Genomic DNA, 20991 nt, shown 5'->3' with positions numbered 1-20991 from the left:
GAAACATAACACAGACTAAGCAAAGAAAGTAAATTTACAGCCAGCACTGCATAATGAGCAGGTGTTTCCACCAGCAGCTCAAGTCAGCAGGATCTGCAGAGGCACTGCTTCTCTGCCAAGGCAGATATCGGGGCTGAGGATGCAGGGGACAGCAGAGAGGGGGAAGCTGCATCACCCTGCCCTGCCCCTGGGTGTTGTGGCTTTATCAGCCCGAGCCCAGCAGCACAGCAATGCCACAGCCAGTGGGTTCACCTCGGTGCGCTGCAGTCAGCAACAACTTATCTGAACTCTTCCCAGATGGCTTTTATCTTTAAACTACTGTGCAGCAATACAAAAAAGACAACAATAATTTAAGATCCTCTTTGACTGCAGGCTAATACCAATTTGCTCCATTTGCCAGGGATAGTACTTTCCCTTCCTAACACAGCATTTGTGATTTTTTTCAGTGTTTGCAGATAATCTCTTTCTCCTCATAAATTCAGCCATGAACTTTCCTCCCTCTGCCCCTCTGAAGCGGTCAGTGAGGATCCAGCAGAATGCTCACAGATATGGGGTGGGCTCGGGGGGGCCCCAGGACCTGCCCCCACCATTCCTCCCTTCCACAAGCCTTAGCAGAGAAGTAAGGACAAATGCAAAGTGAAGGAGCATGGACTTCTGCACTGGAAGGATGCTGCACACCCCAAAGCCTGTACCAGCACTCAGCATGCTGCAGCCCACAGGGATCTCACTGCAGCCCATTGCTCTCCCTTCCTTCTGGATGGTTCCTCAGCCCTCCAGCTCTTGGCAGTGGCAGTTCCCAGCCTCAATTTTCACGCTCTTTCGATTGCTAGATGTATTTCCAGCCTGAGTCTCTGCAACTGTGGCTGCAGCCTGGAAGGTCTCCATAGGCAACGCTCCTGGCTGGGTAGTGCTGGGAGCAGGTGGCCTCCAGATCTGTGGGACTGCCTGGCGGGATGTCAGCTCCTTCTCCATCTATTTCAGCACCTGCCCAGCTCACACTGATGCTGCTCAGAGCTGCCTGGAAGGAAGTGCTGGTTACAGACCAACAAGGAGCGGTTTTCATCTCCTGAAGAGATTTTGAAACATCAAAAGCTCTTCCCACACTGATGAAAGAGCAACATCCTGGAAAATGTTATGAGCTCTCAGTGCATTGTTTGAGGTCTATAGAAATGCAACCGTGACAGATTTCAGCCCTATTGGTGTTTTGTGGGTGTTTTTTTTTTCATATTCTAGATTTGAAATAAATAAACCTTCACATTTTGACTGTCATTTTCAAACCAGTTCACCAGAGTAACTGAAAGAAAGTGTTCTGTCAACAATGAAACTTTTCCCCAAAATATTTTAAAATCCAAACATTCATCAAAATCAGCTTTAGTTTGCAAACTGCTCAGGCTTTGACTTAGAGGCTGTCTTTTTCTTGCGGCTAAAGAACGGCTGAGGAACATTCCTGGGCGTCTCTGCTGAAGACTCTGGGAGAGCAAGGGGCTGGCACACATCTCTGATCCTCAGCCAAGTTCTCCAGCACCGGATTAGAAGCATCCTTCTTCCTTTCGCTGGAGCGCAGACAAAAACGGCATGTTCTTGTAAAAGCCTCCAGCCATTAGGAAGACAAAATGGTAAAATGTTCAACAGAGCGTGGTCTCCTGGCTCTGTGTCCCTGGGATACGCCGTGGCAGCTCAGGCATTGCTGACCCTCAGTGCTCTCTGCCATCCCCAGGATGGGAGCACTGCTCTGACCATCAGCAGGGCGGGTGCCACAGTGGGAATCTGGGTGCACCATCCTCAGGCACCAACAGATCTTTCCATGTGACAAACACAACAAAAGCCTCTTCCTCCATACAAGAAGCAGCAACTGGCTTTTCTAGGACTCGCTTGGCTCACTGCAGGTGCCTCCATCCTGCAGATGACAAATCGCCTCCTGAAAGTACGGGCTGCACAGCATCTCTGGTTGAGATTTCACCCAGAACCACATCCCCAAGAGTTATTATCAGTTTCATTAGATTAATGATTGCAGAACCACCGACAGCATAGCAGATGAGGCATTTACTTTTGCATTCGCGTACAGTAGCAACCAGTTGCATGGTTTAGCTTAAATCAGGACAAGAGACTGACTGGAGACTGACACGTCGAGGCGTGATTTCTTGCTGGCTTTAGCAGCAGGGAGGCAGATTTATGATGCTTAAAAAATACAGACTGGTCTGGGAAACGGACAGAAATCTTCTTGGTCTGTGCATAATGACACACACAGCTTTAACCCCTGATGTACTGCGAGCGTCTTCCCTGGCTTCTCAGAATTAGGTGGGTGGTAGAACCCCCCTAACATAATGGGGTGAGGAAAGCAAATTAGAAAACATCCTCTCACTGCCTGGTCTGTCATCTGTGCTGTTAATAGTCATGAGTAGACCACATGGCGGGCATGCTGAGCTAAAAGGAAGCTAAGAGATTGTTTGTGCCATTAATACATCTCATGATAAATGATGTGTAAAGTTTTACCGCAAGGTCTTAAGGAGGCTGTGAGCAGGAAATACCCAGCAGAGGGAATGCCAGTTTGGGGAAATGATCCTAGGGTCAATGGGAGGGGCAGGAAAAGGGCTGGGAGCAGCCTGAACCCAGAGAAGTGGGGGGGTCGTTGGGGGGGGGGGGGGTGCCCTATCCTCCAGGGCTGTGTGGTGCTCCAGAGCTGGGCAGGGAGCACAGAGAGTGAGGAGGAGAGGACAGGGAGGGGCTGGGGTGGCTCACATGCTGCTGGGGTGAAGATTCCCAAAGCAGAAAATGAATGCTCATGCTGTCTCATAAACCCCGTACAAACATGAGAAGAATTGAGCAAATGACAAAACAGAGATGAATTTTGGGGAGTGGAGAGATTGAATAACAAAACAAGGCATCAAAATATGCAGTTTATGCATGGGAAAGATATATCTTGACAAGGACTAATACTTCATGTGAAGCAAATTGCTCACTGGTAACAGATACGCATTTTAAAAAGTGGTATTAGGACAAAAGTCCTGGCTTCTGCTCCTCAACAGAGCCCCCAAGGAGCACAGCTTCCACCTCCACTCAGCACTGCATCTCTGCACAGTCCTCCTTCCTTCCCTCCTCCATCCCTTCCTGCAGAAGAGCATTGCCCAGCTCCGAGCCCAGGCAGTGCAGCACAGAGCAGTGCAGGCAATGCAGGCAGAGCTGGTCCCACTCCAGAGGAACACAGCACACCAAAGGACGTGCAGAACCCACAGACTGTAACATCACAGCCCAGCCACCAGCATGCCCAAGTCAGGGCTCCTGTCACTCTCACCTTCATGTCTATAAAGGACTTTGCCACGAGGCAATGAGGATGCATTTTAGAGAGCGTGCTTAGCAGGCTCCCAGCGTGCGCTCTGTGCCAGACCATCTGTCTGTGCTCCCCATCTCTCCTTGCCACAGCCAGAGATTTGCACAATCAAACACATTTCACTGTCACTGGAATCTTCCTACCTGCAATGAGGGCTGTAAGCCTTATCTGCATTTAGGAATTGTGCTAAGCCAGCAGATCCCTGCATATTTGCTCTTTGAAACCATGCTCTGGCAGCGGGGCTACTTTAAAGGAAAGCCCTACATCTCCAGCCTGCAGATAAAGCTTTGAGCCATACAAGACATTTCGATATTTTATGCTAGAATTTGGCATTGCACCAGAAGAGCTCTGAGTTATCTTAAGCTTCATAAATGCAGAGATAAAGCATTAATGGGGAAAGTGTTCCTAAGTCAAGGGTTAGAGGCGCACAACAAAATGTTCTTATGGGGGTACTCTCCCACCAGCTTTGGTGGGATAAGTGCATGCTTATACTCCCAGCCTTGGGGTGGTGCACTCACCAACATTAAGCTGAGGAGCTTATAGAAACCCTACCCAAACCAGGTCACCCCAGCTCCTAAGTATGTAAAAGCACCAAAGAGTAGAAATGCATTTTAGACTACAGTGATTAATTAGAATGATGGATAGGGACACAAATCTGGTTACACTGCTTCCTTTGCACAAACGCAAAAGCTGCTCTGAGCGGAAGGATCCAAGATGTTCAGAACACGGTGCTGCTCGGGATGCTGGCGGCTTGCACAGCAGTGGGGGCTGCAGGAGACACAGGCTGTGCGTGGAGAGAAGGGACCGTCCCAGCAGGGTTGTGTCCCCACAGGCATGGTTAGACCGGTGCCAGCAAACTGGATCTGCCTTTGTGCACCCCATCTTCCCCCCCCTCCCTGGTTGCCCATTTCTGCAGGAGCTGCATGGTTGGAGCTGAACAACTAAAATAGGCGGTCTGGAAATAATCTTGAAGGAGAGAAGTGAGGCAGCTGCTCAAAGGCTTGTGCCAGCCTGGAGCTGAATCTCGCTCAGGGAAAGTGCTGCAGCAAAGGAGACCCCGTGTCTGATCAGGGAGCTCCGTCGAGAGCTTGAGTGTTTAACCAGCAATAGCAAAGGAACCTGGAAACAGAAAACAGGAAAGAGCAAACGGCTTTAAACAGTGGAAATGTTCTGCTGTGGAGGAGGAGGAGGACTGGAGAGGGAGGATTAGCCGTTTATAAATACAAGCAGCACCGAGTTAAAAGGCTAATTAGAATAGCAAAAAGAAATACAGCAGCACATTTCAGAGACTATTTCAACTAACAAAGAGTTTTTCAAATCTGTTTGCAAGAGTGAATATGAGAGAGAAAATTGAATCCCTGTGAAATGATTTCAAGAATTGGAGGAGGAAAAATGTAATGGCAGCTCTCAGAATGCCTGTCAGGAGCCTGACGTCTTCATCTGCTGCGAGGGAAGAGTGCAAGGCAACTGCCCCCAGCCCTCATGTGCTGCGAGGAATGAGATCTGATAGCAAAGGTTTAAGAAGAGACAAGGCACACAGGGGGCACACAGGTGGAACACAAGGGGCCGGGGATCCTTCCTCAAGCAGGTGGAAATGGAGTGAACAACCTCATTGCTGAGGGTTCAGCTGGAAGTGTACAAGTGCTCAAGCAGCCCCTGCACTCCAGGTGTCCCCAGGCATCCCTCAGTGTGCACAGTGCACCCCAACCACCCCCAGCTCACAGGTGCAGCCCACACTGTGCCTGCAGACAGAGCGGTGTGTCTGTGGCCAAGGGCAGCACACAGCAGAGTGTCCCAGGGCAGGGATGAGCTGGAGCTCACAGCCTCAGCATGGGCTCCTAGTGGTGCCAAATCCAGGACAGCACATTTCCCCAGAGCCTGCTGTACTTAGAAAGGAGGGATCGGCACCCCCAGGGCTGACATGGAGGTAAACAGCTGAGGACAAACGGGATGGCTTACACTCTGCATCTGGCCGTGATATCACCGGTGCCTGCTGCGACCAAGCCACAGGTCATGATGACATCAGGCCTTAATGGAACAGAAGGGTGACAGCAGGGGATGATTCAGAAGCCGGAGCAGGGCAGGTGGTGGCAAGGAGCAGACATGACCCATGTGTGTCTCATCTCTGCCAGACATGCACAGTGCAAGGCTGGGGAGCGGGTGGGCTGGCTGGGAGCTCTCTGATATTAAACTAATTGCATTGCCTAACAAATCATAACAGCAGCTCTGGTATTCTGCTCTTCTCAAAGGAGGTGGAGTGGTGTTATGAGCATTAATTGACTCAGACTCGCACCACGCGCCGGCGAGGCGGGCACAGCACGGTCCTGGGGAAAGGCAGCAGCAGTTTGGTCCCCATACAGCAGTGCAGGGATAGCACCCGACCTCAAGGACCTCACTGGCAGAAGAGCAGCTCCCTTGTGGAGTGCAATGGAGTCCAGGAGCTCCAGGGCTCTCTTCTAATTACCCATCCCAGCTCTTCATATACTCACATCCATATTCATGATGACCTCCTGAAACAAACATAAGGCAAAACCACAAGGAGCAGTTTTGCTGATGAGCACCCACCAGCCACAATCCCTGTCTTTCCCTCATCGCCTCTGCACTCCTCTCCTGGTGCACCCACCTGGGGCTGCCAGCAGCCCCGTGTTGGGCAGCTCCAGAGCGCTCTGGGCATGAGCAGCCCTATGCAAGCAGGAGCCAGTGAGTGGGTCCCAGTTCTCCCTGCACTGAGAGGCACAGACTGCATCCAGCAGCGCTCCCTCTCTTCTGGAGGACCTGTGCTGGCCACTCTGCAAGAATCACTCTTTATTTAAGAATGGCTCCTTGATGTGGACAACAGGATGGCAGTGGGGGATGGTGCTCAGAAACAGAGAGCTGCTCTCCAAAGGGCGGCAGTGAGTACAGCCTTCTGCACCACTGCACCTCACTGTCTCCTCTGCCCTGCCTGGCTGAGGCTGCCCTGTCCAAGGGATTCCTCCCTCCCCAGCAGCCAGCAATAGAAGCCCTGCACCATGTCCCGAGCTGGCCCCTGTCTTAATCCTTGAGCTGAGGATGTTTGGAGATTACCAGGCTCCAACTCTTGCCCTATCATGCTCTCCTCAGGGCATCAGCCCACAGCTGCTGTCACAAAGCAGGATCCTGGGCTTGGGGACCCCACCCCATGATGACAGTCAGTGCAGCCCCACTCTCTGTGCACTGCTCTGGGCACTGCTGTCACTCCAGCAGGGGAGGATTTTGTTCAGAGCGTGGATGGCTGCAGCGAATGTCAGCTTTAATAGCACACTTCACCTTAGCTGGACGAAGAACCTCTTTGCCCTGTGGCAAAGCCACTGCAGCCGAGCTGCAGACGCTCACCAGGTCAAACCTGGCCATTTGCAATTCACACTACCTTAGCATGGGGAAGAAACAGTTATCTCCCCTAATTACATGTTAAATGCCAAATAAATGCCCGATCTTGTATGGTAATTGCAATGTCACTGAGTGATTAATTCATGCTCTTCAAGCTGAGAATCCACACATTTGTGAACCGCAGTTACCCATCTCCATTGTGTTACAACTGTCACTGCTGCTCATGGGCTCTGCTGAGCTAACATAGGGAGCAATCCGTGTTTGCCAGAAAACTCTTCCAGCAGGACAGCAGCTTATGAAAAAAATGCATTCTGCACCAGTACCAGAAGCTGCAGCTCTGCTCAGTCCAAGAGCCATCCCCTGGGTTAAGCGCAAACTGGTGCCGGGCTGTGCTGTGTGGCTGCTCTGAATGACAAACCTGGCCACAGGCACACAGCAGGTCCTGGGAGCACCAGGCAGGAGCTCAGGGAAGCCCAACGCACAGCACAGGACCTCTCAGCTTCTTTTGCACCTTTGGTGTGTCCCAACTCTGTGCAGCTGCTCCTGCCACAGCCATCAGGGTGCTGATCAATAGGAGGATGAACACTAACATTGATCCTCCAGATAATCTCACATTCCTGCGCCCCCAGCCCAATGATATCCACAAATTCCCATTATGATTGGTAAACAAGGATGCTGTTCCGTGAGCACGCAGGGTCGGGCTCTCTGCATCACAAGGTGGAACCCAGGGCTGATCTGCACGCTGCTGCCCGCTCCCTTCATGTTGCTTCTGTGCACATAAGAAGATCTCAAATGGTGACACCTGCTAATTACACTGTAGGAAATAACAAAAGGAAATTCTAAAGAAAAGCACAGTGTTTCGCCGTCCTCCCCACATCTACACCGTGGTGTTTTTTCTGCTTTTTTTTTTTTTTTTTTTTTTAAGAAATAAGCTTTTAAGCATTAAAAAACTCCCCAATACAGCTGGTACAAATGCAGCGTAACCTTGAATTATACGTACCAGGGCTGGCTTTCATTATTTATTAGCAAGATCAATTAGAATATTCTGTTTGCAGAAGAATATAATCCAATATGTACTTCAAGCACTAACAGCTAAATATATGCTTATTTAAAAATCAATCTAAAAGTCAAGGTTTCCTTTGTAAATCCTTGCTGCCGATTAAAAAGAAAAAGCTTTGAGTGTTACCACCTGCTGGATACCGTAGTCTCAAGGAGACAGTTATACATTTTAAAACATCTCCAATGGGAATTGATTGTAAGAAGCAAACAATTGCAGAAATCCTGGTAGGGTGGGCATGGGGTGGGTGCGGGGCTGCCAGGATGGAGCCCAATGCCCAGCACAGCTCTCCCAGCAGAGGCTCATTTTTCATTGACTCGCCAGGGCTGACACAGAGCCAAGGCAGCAGCCTGGAAGCCCGGACCCGCACGCCGCAGTGTCCTCTCCTCTCTCCCAGAGGAGCAGGTCTCCAAGATTAATTGTCATGTATTATTTATTGACCTCAGCCGTGACCTTGGTCTGGAGTTGCTTCCTCGGTGCTGTGCAGTGCATGGGGCTGCAGGGATCCAGCACCCGGTGCTCCCCTCCCAGCCACCCCCAGCACTGCCACCACCCCCTCACCCCACCCAGGAGCAGCGAGCTGCCAGGTTCTCCTTCTTCCTTAAGCTCTTTCTTTCTCATCTTTCATTTCTAAATCTTATCTCCAGGTAAAGAGGGTATTTGATGGGATCAAAAGGTGACCTTTAACAAGGGTAGCAGAGCCTCAAATAATACCCTGTGAGTTCACGCACACTCGAGCATTAAAGAGAATGGTCCTCTGATCTCCGGCTCCTCAGTGGAAAAGTTGTTTCACAAAGATCTCTGCCGAAAGTCCATGCAGAGCATTGAGAAAACTTTCTTAAAAAAACAACATTGAGCGTTGGGCACAGATCGTCCTCCGGCTTCTGAGAAACGATCATTAAAACTTCAGAGGTGTTTCTCTCTCTGTCAGCAGCTCCCACGCTCCCGCCAGTTTCCAGGGCCTTCGCTGCTGAACACAGAATCATACAATCATTCAGGTCGGAAAGATCCAGTCCAATTGTCCACCTACCACCAGCACTGCCCCCTAACCCACATCCCTAAGTCCCACACCTCCCTCAAACACCTCCAGACACGGTGACCCCACCACCTCCCTGTGCAGCCCGTGCCAGTGCCCAACCACTCTTTCGGGGACCAAACTCTCCCTAATATCCAACCTGTTGCCATATCCAACATCTCATATCCAGCCTTATCATCTCATATCCTTCACTCACCTGATCACAGCCTGATCACCTTTGAAAGGTGCATCCCTCACTGCTGAGCATGAGGATGGGGGTTCCTGTTCCTACCACCAGCCTCGTCCCGAGTGCCCATCCCATGCAACTGCCCAGACCAGCCCTACTGACCAGCAGCAAAAGGATGAAAAGGCCTCACTGCTCCTTTTAGATCGGGGCTGCACTCGTTTGCAGGCTGAATTTCCCAGAAGTCGCGGCTTTTTACTAGCGGATCTGCTGTAGAACCATGTTGTTATAGATTGCAAGTTCCTTAAAGGTCAGATAACACAATACAATTGAATCATATTAGCGAGCATACCGACTTGGTATTTTACAAAGAAAACCCATAAAGCTGATTGTTTGCTGCAGAGAAACATAGGTTGTATAATAAAGTCAGCGTAATTGTCTCCAGAAACAAACAATCAGTTTAGGAGAAAAAAACTCGCTGTAATTGTGGGCCGTCACGCAGCTGCTGTCAGAGCGGTGCATGGGAGAATATCGAGTGCGGATATTGCAAGTATATATTTTACAATTTAGGTTACAGTACCTAAATGCATTGCAGAAGACCTAGTAGGGAAATAAACAATTTCCAAGTGTATTGTTGAGAGACAAATATTCAATACTTCGTTTAATGTATGGTTTGCAGTTAGCGGTTAATCTAAGACAATGCAGAGCGAGCCATGTTTCACACTGCTATTAAGGAAATGCAGAATTGATTGTGAGAATGATTGAAGACTTCTAAAGAGCACAATTCCCAGGTCGGTGATGACCCCTCCTTTTTTTTTCTAATTTGTCTGTAATCTACTCAGACAAATCCTTTTATCACGTTTACTTCCTTTCCAAGTTACAACCCGTGTGATTAATTACTTAACTTTGCAGTCCTGCTTACCCCGCTGGACTCTCTAATTTTTCTTCCTTTTAAAAGAGTTTCCCACCCCAAATAGACATATTTCCTTTCTGAGCTCCCGTACTCCGTTCGGTTCAGACTCGCCGTTAACGACCCATCACATCAGCCTGCAGCAGAGCTCCCCCAGCAGCCAATGGAGGTTGGTTCCCCGTTACAGTGAAGGTGAGGACGCAGCACACGTCTCTCCCCATGGGGAGATGGGCACCTGCCTCCCCCAGCGCCGCCCAACTCGCCCCATTCTCATTTGGTTCTAGATTTAATCTCATAATGAAAAAGGAACTGGAACCAGTGCCACTGTTTCAAACTATCCTAGTCAAAGAGGAATACACAAAGCCCCGTGGCTTTTCGTGCATCCCCCATAGCAGTGTGTGCTGCTAACAGTGTGATGGCAGTGGAGCACCCAGCCTCTGCTGACCTCCCTTCCTGCAGCCCTCCGTTGTGTCCCAGCCAACACACGTGAGAAAGCAATTAGATTTAAATCTGTTTTCCTCTTTCTACCTTGCCTTTCTCTTCTCTCTACTTAGATGCTCCTCAGTGTTGTAACTAATATGATTTGTGTTTAGCACAGTGTGAAACAAGGATGATTTATGGGTCTGTTAACACCGCGCAGCTACCTGACGCCGTCACAGACCCTGAAAGGGCACTCCAAGAGCAGATTGCTAAAAGAATTCTGGCACTCTGTATAATTATTTATAAACCCAGCCCACATAATCACCGCTATTCCGACTCTCACAACACTTGTGTGCTTTCCTTACGCCGTGTTGTGCATTTTGGGGAGAAAATGCCACTAGCATCCTGGCCCCAGCCCAGCACAGCGCACACCCAGCCACCACGGAGCGACAGTTCAATAAACTGGGATGCTGGATTTAAATTGATGTTTCAGCTCAGATTAACTTGTGCCTTAGCTAAAATAAACGTGGGTACAGCCTCTGCATTTCATTACTAACAGCCAAGGCAAAGGGTCTGCGTGCTTAGGAACTGAGCAGAAACAGCTTCTCCAATGTTTCCAACAGAACAACATGCCCAAAGCTACTTGGGCAAGCCAGATGCCAAAGTCATCTTGAAAATCTCTGGGACTGGTCCAATTTTACCCGTAGCTTTGAGACTGACTCCGTCAGTGAGGATCCCACGCCTCACACGAGCAAATGCCCTTCATTAATTCTTAATGCTGCCCCAAGTGCATCCAGCATCCTCACTTGGCAGCCCTCCCCCCGCAGAGGGGCAGGCGGTGAGCACGGCCCCTTCCTTTCCTCCAACATATAACAAGAAGCCAAATGAAATAATGAAACAAACTCATTTTAATGCCACAAAGGGAATTGTTTTATTGCTAAAGCAGCAAATAGAACTAATTGAATCTGCTGGAAAAAAAAAAATGGAGAGAAGGAAAGGATAGGTCCAGTGCACAGACAGAAAGGGCGAATTGGGGTCTGAATATTCATGGGCCTGGAAACTGCAAATCCTTGAATGCAAAATATCTTCATAACTGATAATACTGCCACAGGCAATGCATGCACAGTGCTCGGAGAGAGAAAGTCTGGAATGTTTGCATTTACAATTTTTACTTTTTCTGTAGTAATATTATAGAAGAATTTCTCCAGTTCATTAAACTGCTTTGCACCTCCCTGGTAAAACAGCAGGCTGACGGTGAGCACTGCAGGCTGGGACCGGTGCTCATCCTTGGCCAATGTGCAACTGGGCTGGAGCCAGAAGCCATGTACTCCACACCACATCCAAACGCTGTGTCTCCACACTGTGTCCCAGCCCCAAATTCCTACACCACGTCCCAGCCCCACATACCCACACCAAGTCCCAGCCCCATGTCCCCATCCCACTGCCCAGGGACAAACAGATTGCTGAGCCTGCCTCAGAGGCTGCTCCTCCCAAACCACCCATTTCACAGGCAGCAGCTAAACCTGCCACAAGCTTTTAAACTCACTGTTTTCAGCAAACCTTAATTTTTAGTGAACCTTAATTTTCAGTGGCGACATATATATAAATGTAGGGGGTTTGCATTTTAATTAAGGCAGCATTCGTGTTCTTCATTACAACACTAAGTCAGGCAGCAAGAAACACCAAGGATATAAATCCTGTTAATGAAGAAGGAACTATGCAGTCTGCGCTGTACATTTAAGCACAGGGGCACCAACGTGCAAAATGACTGCTACACAACGTGCTGGACAAGGGCTGGGCTAGTAATGCAATTTGTGTTCGTTCATAGGACATCACTGCAATTGCAGGACACAAATCTGCATCCCAAATAAACCTGTTCAGATCTTAGCTGCCCAGACTACGGCACAGACATGGATGACCTGCAGAGACGACCACAGCCTGGGTTTTGGAATATTACGTGGGAATGGGGTAATAATGAAGCACCTTGAGGTACCTTCACCAGCAGTGGCTCAAGCAGAACAGCCTGTAATGATCTAATAACACATTTCCCCTGCTGCCATTCCAGCCTCAAGAAATCCAGGGTAGTCGGAGCCTTAAATCCATGCCAGTCTTCCTTTTGTCATTAATTGTTCGGTTATTTGTATTACACACTTTACATACCGAGTAGACTCCAATTTCATGGTGGACTAGATTGCAGAAATGCCTCTTTTAATCTCTTTAATTCTAAAGTTGTACCAAACTTTAATATTTTCTAATGGAATATGCGTTTACTCACATCGAACAATATCACCACAATTTAGGAGCAATAAAAGTCAAGCTACCGCCAGTACGATAAGCTTGCTGCTTTATTTCCAAAGTTCAATCAGTTAACCTAGGAGAGCAATAGCTTTCCTACAATGAGTAACGATGCAGAATAATATTTAGATAGAGATAAACCCTTTTTGCATAGGAAATTGCATTACGATTTGCTGGGTCTTAGAAATTTTCAGCTAAATGTGTTAGTTTACCAATGAAGTTATTGCCTCCGGCGTTTTTCCACTGTGCTTTGATTTCTGGGGGGGGGGTTTCTAGAGGATTTGGAGCTGAGTAAGGAACCTTTATTGTTCTTGATGTAGGCATGTGCAGCACACCCAGCAGCACTCCCTCTTCCCATGCTGATCCACACACAGCAGCCACCAAGGAGCAGAAAAGGGGAAGAGCAGCCCAAGAGCAGCCGCAGGAAAGGGTGAGACCCTCAGTCAGGACAGTGCAGACTGGGTGCTCCTTTTGGGAGGTGGCCCAAAATGCTGCCTGAGGATTTCCAGGCCCCCCAGTTTAGTGCCAGCTCACTCTGCAGAGCCCCGGGCCCATAGCCCAGTGCAGCCCCCTGGCCCCGCTGGTCCCCACATGGTGGTGGGAGCTGATGATCTGGGATTTGTGCACTCCAAATGAGTAGCTGAGAAACGAGCCGGGAGGTGCGAGTGCTGACAGTGCAGGCAAGCAGCAGCGGAATCAATGCTTGTGCTCCCTGGGGGAAGGACCAAGGAGGAGGAACCAAATGCCAATTAAAGACCTCCAGCAGCAACGACTTCAGGATCCATGGTCTTACATCAGCCCCTCATGAGTCAGCACTTTGGATGGAAAAGGCTTGGTGTATCTTTAAACAAGTGGGACTGGAGCTGAGAAATTCCTCATTAATGGCTTGCCCAAGCCGTGCAGCCCTGTCTCACTAGCCAGCCTCCTCCATGCCAATTCCTTTACCCAAGAGCTCCCAGATCTGGGGGGCAGCTGGCCAGGGGAGCACTGTCCCCTCTTGAAGCCCCTTCCCCCAGCTCACACAGATGTGTTTGTCTTTTTCTTGGCTGGGTGATCTCAGCTTGTGCTGTCAGCTGCTGAATCCAAATGCTTATTTAACACACGCTCCTGACGTTAGCTCTCCATGAGCGTGCTCACTTGCTCAGCTTAATTATATGAACGTCCATCAAGAACAAATGCAGAAAGGGCAGAACTGAGGCTAAAATAAAGTTAGTTGCAGATGTGGATGAACACTAATAGAAAGTATATTATATTACTGCACCCATCCCAATGCAAGATGAAAGGATATATTCTTGAAAGGATAAAACAAAGGAGAGCTAAAAATTCAGGCTACCAGAGCTACTCATAACCACAATGACTGCCTGCTAATAAAGGAAGAGGCCAAGCCTCCTCCAGTCTGGCTCTGAAGGGAATGGAAATCAGATTTTTGCCCGAAATGTGACACAGCGATCACTATAATACAAAATAAAGTCTGGCAGATGGAGTTATTTTTATCTGAAATCAGTGCTGTTCAGTAAGTTGGTGGCTCCAACTGACATCCCTTCACTATTTCCTCTGACCTCAGCTGCCCTTCCTCAGTTTCTCCCCAGTACTGATGGGATCAGGCCAGGCAGCCTCTGGGATACCTGGGAGGACCCCGCAGTACTTAGCTGGGAAATCAATTGTGAATTTTGCATCCACCCTCAGCGTTTGGCCTGTTTATATTGCCAAATAAATTCTTTAAAGAAGTACTGTACTTCACAGGAGAGCTTGTCAAGGTAAATACCTTCATTTACATAAAATGTGACTAGCAATTGAAATGTTAAAGCCATAAAGAGCAAGTTTATGATCCATCCTTGATGCTTGGATGTATAATATGACAAGGGGGAAAATAGTGCGCCTTGCAACATTTACTAAATTGGTGTGTTGACTCTGGGGATGGAAATGGGAGATCTGAAAATACTGGTAGTTTTTCCATAAATAGGAATCCTTCCCACAGCCTTCAGACTCACGGCTTTTGAATACTCTTGCTCAGCCTGGAATCAGCAGTTACCCAAACAAGCAAACCAATCAACCAATCACCCAACCATCCACTCAACCAATCACCCAACCATCCACTCAACCAATCATCCAACCATCCACTCAACCAATCACACAACCAACCACCTAACTACACTACCCATCACTCACCCACCCATCCAACCACACAACCACCTAACAACCCAACCAATGATCCAACCAGCCACCCATCCGCTCACCCAACTGGCCACCCAACCGACAAACACACAATGGCTGCACCAGCCCCATATGGCCACGCAGGCAGCAGAGCCCCAGCATCTCGCAATGGGGTCCCGAGTTCCTCTCTGAAGCTGAGATGACTCTTTTATTCAGGGTTTTATCCAAACTTTTTTAAAGGGATTGGAAGCCAATTTAAACCCACTCCAAATCCTAACTAATATGTATATATTTTAAAGTGAATAAAAGGATAAAATGGACTGCTGCCTACTTACATACCACAGTGAAATTATAATACCCACATTTAATGCTCTGGAAAGTTTGATGGTGTATGTTCTTTACCTGAACTCAGCACTAACATTTCAGCCATTCATTCACACTCTTACCCTTCTCAATTCATTGAAACCACTTCAAGCAAAAATCATTTGAAAGAAATTACCTCTGTGTATTACACCATGAGCAGTGAGAAATGTCCCACATGAGCCTCTCCAGCCCCCAAAGCAATAAAATTTCTGCTGAAGTGCATGATATAATAACTCAGGGAAAAGAAGTCCCCATGACAACAAGAGGTAAGAGAAATCCATGAAAAGCAAAGGACTCAAACCTCTCTCAATACAAGGTGTCACCAATTTATACTGGAATTTTTACTTCAAAAATCAAAAGGCTTTGTCCACAACTTTCCCTGAGAACCTGTTGTTCCTTCGCCGCCAGTCGGTGCTTCTAACAGAGCAGAACAAGCCTCAGTAAATCAAAAAAACGAGCCGGGGTCAGACTCATCATTTAAACCCATGAATACAACCAACTGACTCTTCGCCTTTCTCTTTTCCAAGGTGGCTGTTTTTCCCAAGGCCTATTTTTGGATTTTCTGTAGCGTCTACATGCTTGAGTGATACAGCATTCACACACAGAGCGAAGCTCACAAACTTTGACACTACAAATAACACTTAAACCATTAGAGGCAAAGCACTGTAGCATTTACTTAAGTGGATTATCGAGCAAAATCCTACAGAAAGTATGTGCTTGAAGACATAGTGTAATAGTGAGATTACTGCAGGCTCCCTGTGTGCTCTAAGTGATGCTCCAAAAGCCACCGAGCCCCACTGCTGCCTTGCCCAGCAGCAGGAAGCTGTGGCCACACAGGGCTCTGCAGGCTGGGCTCCTGCAGCAATCCCCTGCCCGCGTGTTGTCCTCACACTCATCTCACACTCTTTGCAAGAACGAGCGAGCACAGCGTGAAGAGGCACGGGGTGCTGAAAGCTGCTGCCATTCCCATGGCTACAGTCAAGTAGCCTGTGGTTAACCATCATCAGGTGATAAAACACTGCAAAGAGGCCTGATTTGTTCCTGCATCCCAATCCTTGATCTGAAACGGAGTGGAAAGGCTTGGAGAAAACTGCTGGCCAGGGAGGCTGATGGGGGTTCCCCTGGTTCTGCACGCAGGGAAAGGGTAGGGCTGTGGGTCTGGCACACGGCAGCTCTGGGCATGAAAGAAATTCCACACCTGATGCTTCAGTGGCCTCTTCTCAACCTCCAGAAGGGCAAACGCAGGGACAGACTCAGGACAGCCTGGTCCTGTGCTCACAGCCACCAGCCTACAAGCCATCCGCAGCACCCATGCTGGCCTTGCTGCAGCTGGACAGGCGCTGGCAGAAGGTCAGTGGTGCATGGGAGTGCTTGCATTGCATGGAAGACTTGGGCTAGGAAAAGTAATGCAATGGTAGGACCTGATCCATACCTAAAGGTTTGGGAAAGGTGATGAGAACAAGGTGTCGGAAGAGCTGCGTTACATGGAAATGCTTCTGCAGCCTTCAAACCAGATAAATCCCAATATATTGGATCCAGAGAGGTGGGAGGGCAGCTGAGTCACTACATTTCAGCAAAAGCCAACTCACAGCAGGTCCAGGAAAAAAATCAATACCCTTTCCCCAAGTTACCAGAAGTGCAGAGGGCACAGCCCACTAGGAAGGCGTTTTACAGAGAAATAGAGCAGTTACCAGGCAGCGGTGCCTGTTGTTAGGAAAAAAAACCATCTGTCCTTCCACTGTAGGTGTTCCTATAGTGCCCATCAGTGCAGAGCTGACGGAAGTGGTTTGGTTTTCTGAATAGGCTGTGCTCCTGGTCGTGGTGCGCATTATTTGTACCAAGGCAGTGGCTCACAGAGCAACATGCAGGTCTGACCATTATGGAAAACACTCAAAAAAAGAAAAAAAAAAAAGGAAGAAAAAAAAAAAGAAAGAAAATACAAACCAGACAGGCCGTGAAAATAGCATTAGACATGCAAACCATTTCATTGCCTGTCATGGTGAGTGCTCCCTGCAGCGGCTGCAGCGGGACCACGGCGCGCACAGCACTATGTCCATGTAACTGCTCAGCACCCGGGGGCCTGGGGCAGAGCACCAGCAGCACGGTCTGATTGCAGAGACACTGCCACAGATGAAGGCTTGGCCAACAACTGGCACGTGTACACAGATCTGAGCTCCAAGAGTGAGGTTTTAGAATAATCTTCAAACCTCTGAACTTCAAATCTCCATTCAGTGCTCTCCTTGCATTACGGAGATCGCATTTTTGTTAAAACTACACATTTGCTTTCAAAATACGGTTACACGTCCTCAATTTTCTGCTAAAACACCAGATGTCAAGACAGCCTGCAAAACACATATGGGCAGAATGGAACCACTTCGCCTTCCCGAGCCCGCAGGCAGCTTCTCATAGCACTGGACTGTCCCACTCAGCCCACAGAGAGGCTGAGATGCTGGAAGTGCTCAAACCTACAGCTTTGGTCACTCTCATGAGCAGACCAACCCAGCTGAGTGTCCTCTGATCAGGTTCTTCCTCTTTACGCAGGTGCTGAGCTCCAGCTCTGCCCCCAGATCCCTCCAGCCCTGGTGTGAAGCTGCTCCAACCGCTGCAGGGCAGCAGCCACGCTGCACCTGCCTGACTGCAAGTCAGCAATGATTCCAATGGAGAATAACAGCACATCCCATGATTGAGGAAAAAATGTAAAATGAGAAGGAGTCACCAGTGGCTTCCAAAGGAAAGGCAAACACCTGTTCCTTGCCAGAACAACCTGTTCCATGGTGAGACAGAGCACACTGGTTAAGGGTCCACTATCCAAGGTAACGCCTGCTGCTGGGTATCATGGCTCCAGAACTGAAGGTGGGCAAGTAACACATGCACCAGATATAAGCAATGCCACACTGCTAACAAAACAAAAGGTTAAAATTCACTTCCAGTTACCCCTCTAACACAGTGTTTTATAGTAGTGGAGTTACATTCAACACTGAAAATCCCTAGGAAATTATCAACAAAAGCTAATGCACATCATGGTGCGTTGAGTGCAGCTTAAGGAGAGCTCCATCACCAAGCCCATCCTTCAGGCAGCCCGGAGCACATCACAGGCACAGAGCAACCCTGGCAGCACAGACCAGAGCTGCTTGACACCCAGCTCACACCAGTGCACGTGGAGGAGCTGCTCCTCCCCACGGCTCCACGGGGCGATGGGAGATGTGCTCAGCAGCAGTGACAAAGCAAGGAACTCAGACTGCTATTTCTTTATTTCATTGCAGAAGAAAAAAAATAAACTTGACCACATTAAAAACTAACAGCTTATCATTTGTAAAAGGAAGTGTTATGTTCAAGATGTAAACAAGTGATAAAAGTCACTGTAAGGAGATGCTGCTATAAACACTTCAGTGGTTGCTTTTTTTTTTTTTTTTCCTTTAATAAAAAGAAAACAGAAATATCTGCTGATAGGAAAACTCAGTTACTCGTGCAGGGAGCAGTCAGTTCATCTCAGTTCATCTCAGCCCTGGGCAGGATGTGATCCCTATAGGTGCACATGGTGCTGTCCCCACTGCACGCTGTGCGACCCGCTGCCCTGCTCCTACACGGCTGCAAAGCTTCTCAGGGGAAGGAGAAGAACGGTGCTTGGGGTGGGCAGGTGGAAGATGGTTTAGGTTAAACCATCGGGGCAAATGCTCAGGGCCACAGTGATAATTAAACAGTGAAGTAATTTATTTACCCCATGACCACAGAATCCATCCTCCATCCTACTCTGCCCAGGACCTCACAAATCAGCTCTGACCCAATCTTCTCATCTCACGCCTCCTGCCAGCACAGCATATCACCAGCACCAGGAACCAGCTGGGCTGGCCACGGAGCTACTGCAGGGATGAAAAATTTCACAGCACTTTCTGCAAATGAAAACCCGCATGTGCTGTTTGCTCCAGGAGTGCGGTTCCATCCCCTCTCCAGCCCTTTTTTGTGCAGCGTGATTTTCGAGATGAAAAAGCAGCTTGTCATATCCTGTGCTTGATCTTCTTTACCCTTTTTGAATAAAACCAAACCCGTTTATTTCTGTGCTGTTCTCCAGCCTCTTCCAGCAAAATTGCTGAACTTATTTGTCGTGGAAAAGCTTTCCTATGGGGAAAAAAATCTTAAAAAAGAGAACTGTATCTGAGATTATTTTGCTTAAGCGTATAAATAAAATAATGGCATCCACTCCTTTATTCCTTCTCTGAGTTGGTACAGCGTTCCGAAAAGAGACAAATGTACTTTCAAACCACTGATCTCCACTTTACTGGAGTCCCTCAAGAAAATCCCTCAGCATTTTGACAAGGCCAATCGGATGCCACGCCGAATGGGTGTTGCGAAGACTTTGCTTTTACAATATCCACACAAAGTTGGCTAGACTTCCTCAGATTTACATACTGATTTCATTAAAACAGTGAGTGCTCTTTCAATAAAGGGTGCCTGGCTGAGGCATGCAGTAACCAACTTGCTGCCCCTGTTTTTCCTTAATTTTCAGAGCACACGTGTAACAAAAATGCAGAACCCATCTGTTTAGCCACTGCTTCTTGGAACGAAACAAGTACGGGTTTCTCATAACTGTGAGCTAAAGAGCCACAGTAACTTGCAAGCTACACTTAATACACTGCATGCTTTTTGGTTTGAGATCAAAGAGAGAAAAAGGAAGGAAGGCAGAAACCAAGGGGAAAAAACACCACTGCCAACCCCTGAGCCAGCACAACTCGTTGCTCTGCTACACCTGCCGAGGCACTCAGCCTTCCCTCACTGCGGTTCAGGATTTTCTAGTAGTCAGAACTCTTAGTATAAGAGCCTCTTAAAGTGTTACGCGATGTCAAACACATTTTGGGATTTTTAATTAAATCCTGCAACGAAAAGAAGAAATCTTCAAAAACTTTTGGATGTGGAACTTGTTGAATAAAGAGTAAATCTTAATTGTGGGGTGAATCCTCTGCAGCCGGTGTGACAGAAGCATCCTTCTCCACTCGAAAACCCACAGCATCACCTGGAACAACGCGCTCCCTTCCTTCTTTCCGCAGTTGTTAATTTCTGACCCATTCGGGCGCCGTGCAGCTGAACTGCCGCGCTTTGCTCAGCGCCCAGCAGCAGCCGGGGAAGGTTCCGCACGCCACCGGTGCACCGCGTTAAACCACCGCGGCTGCAGGAGGCCCCCCCGGCACCTCCCGCCCCGCCGGGACCTCTGAGCCCATTCAGCCCCTCCCGGCGCGGCTCCGCGCGCTCACCTGTACCACTGCAGCCCCTTCTCGTAGTTGCGGTCGAAGAAGTGGGGCTCGGTGCCCACAGCCCTCACGTCGGGGTGAGCGCGGATGGCCTCCAGCAGCGCCCGCGTCCCGCCCTTCTTCACCCCGATGATGAGCGCCTGCGGCAGCCGCTTCTCGCCGTAGTCCGGCGTGGTGCCGCGGCTCCCGGCGCGGCTCAGCTCCTCGTCCGTGGTGCTGGACTCCTGCGGGTCTCTCTCGAAGGCTCCGCTCTGCGCCGCGATCGCTTCCCCGGGGGCCAGCGGCGTCCGCGTCCAGGCGCCCGCGTCCCGGCTGCCGTTGGAGGCCCGCGGCGGAGCGGCGGAGGCGGTGGGGGCAGCGGCGCTGCCGGGCGGGCCGGGAGGGGAGCGCGGAGCCGCCGTGCCCAGGAGCGCGGCCGGGGAACGCGGGGCGCCGGGGGCCGCCGTGGCGGGGAGCGCGGCCGGGGAACGCAGGGCGGCCGGGCCCGCGCCCCCCATCAAGCTGTAGCACAGGTAGGTGAGGCAGAGCGAGAGGCTGCACATGCAGAGCAGCTTCCGCGCCGGGGGCACCTTAGAGCCGCGCCCGCCCGGCACCCCCGGCTGCGCGGGGGGGGCCATGGCTGCTCCCCGCTCCTCGCCCAGGGCAGCGGGCGCACATGGTGTCAGCCGCCTCCC

The 20991-nt window shown here is 49.5% G+C and overlaps 1 protein-coding gene across 1 annotated transcript in view; it reads right to left on the bottom strand.

The window, feature by feature from the left end:
• The window catches only part of HS3ST4 (heparan sulfate-glucosamine 3-sulfotransferase 4), a 43684-nt gene extending 22750 nt beyond the window's left edge, over positions 1-20934 (bottom strand). The window contains exon 1 of the mRNA XM_042864552.1: positions 20321-20934. Within this exon, the coding sequence (XP_042720486.1) occupies positions 20321-20934 (614 nt within the window). The remainder of the gene's footprint in view (positions 1-20320) is intronic.
• Positions 20935-20991: the final 57 nt, after the last annotated feature.

This window comes from Lagopus leucura, unplaced genomic scaffold (genome assembly GCF_019238085.1).
Source record: "Lagopus leucura isolate 7727_CA_CO unplaced genomic scaffold, USGS_WTPT01 Super-Scaffold_760, whole genome shotgun sequence".
Classification (NCBI taxonomy): domain Eukaryota; kingdom Metazoa; phylum Chordata; class Aves; order Galliformes; family Phasianidae; genus Lagopus; species Lagopus leucura.
This window is presented reverse-complemented; position numbering and strand designations above follow the sequence as displayed.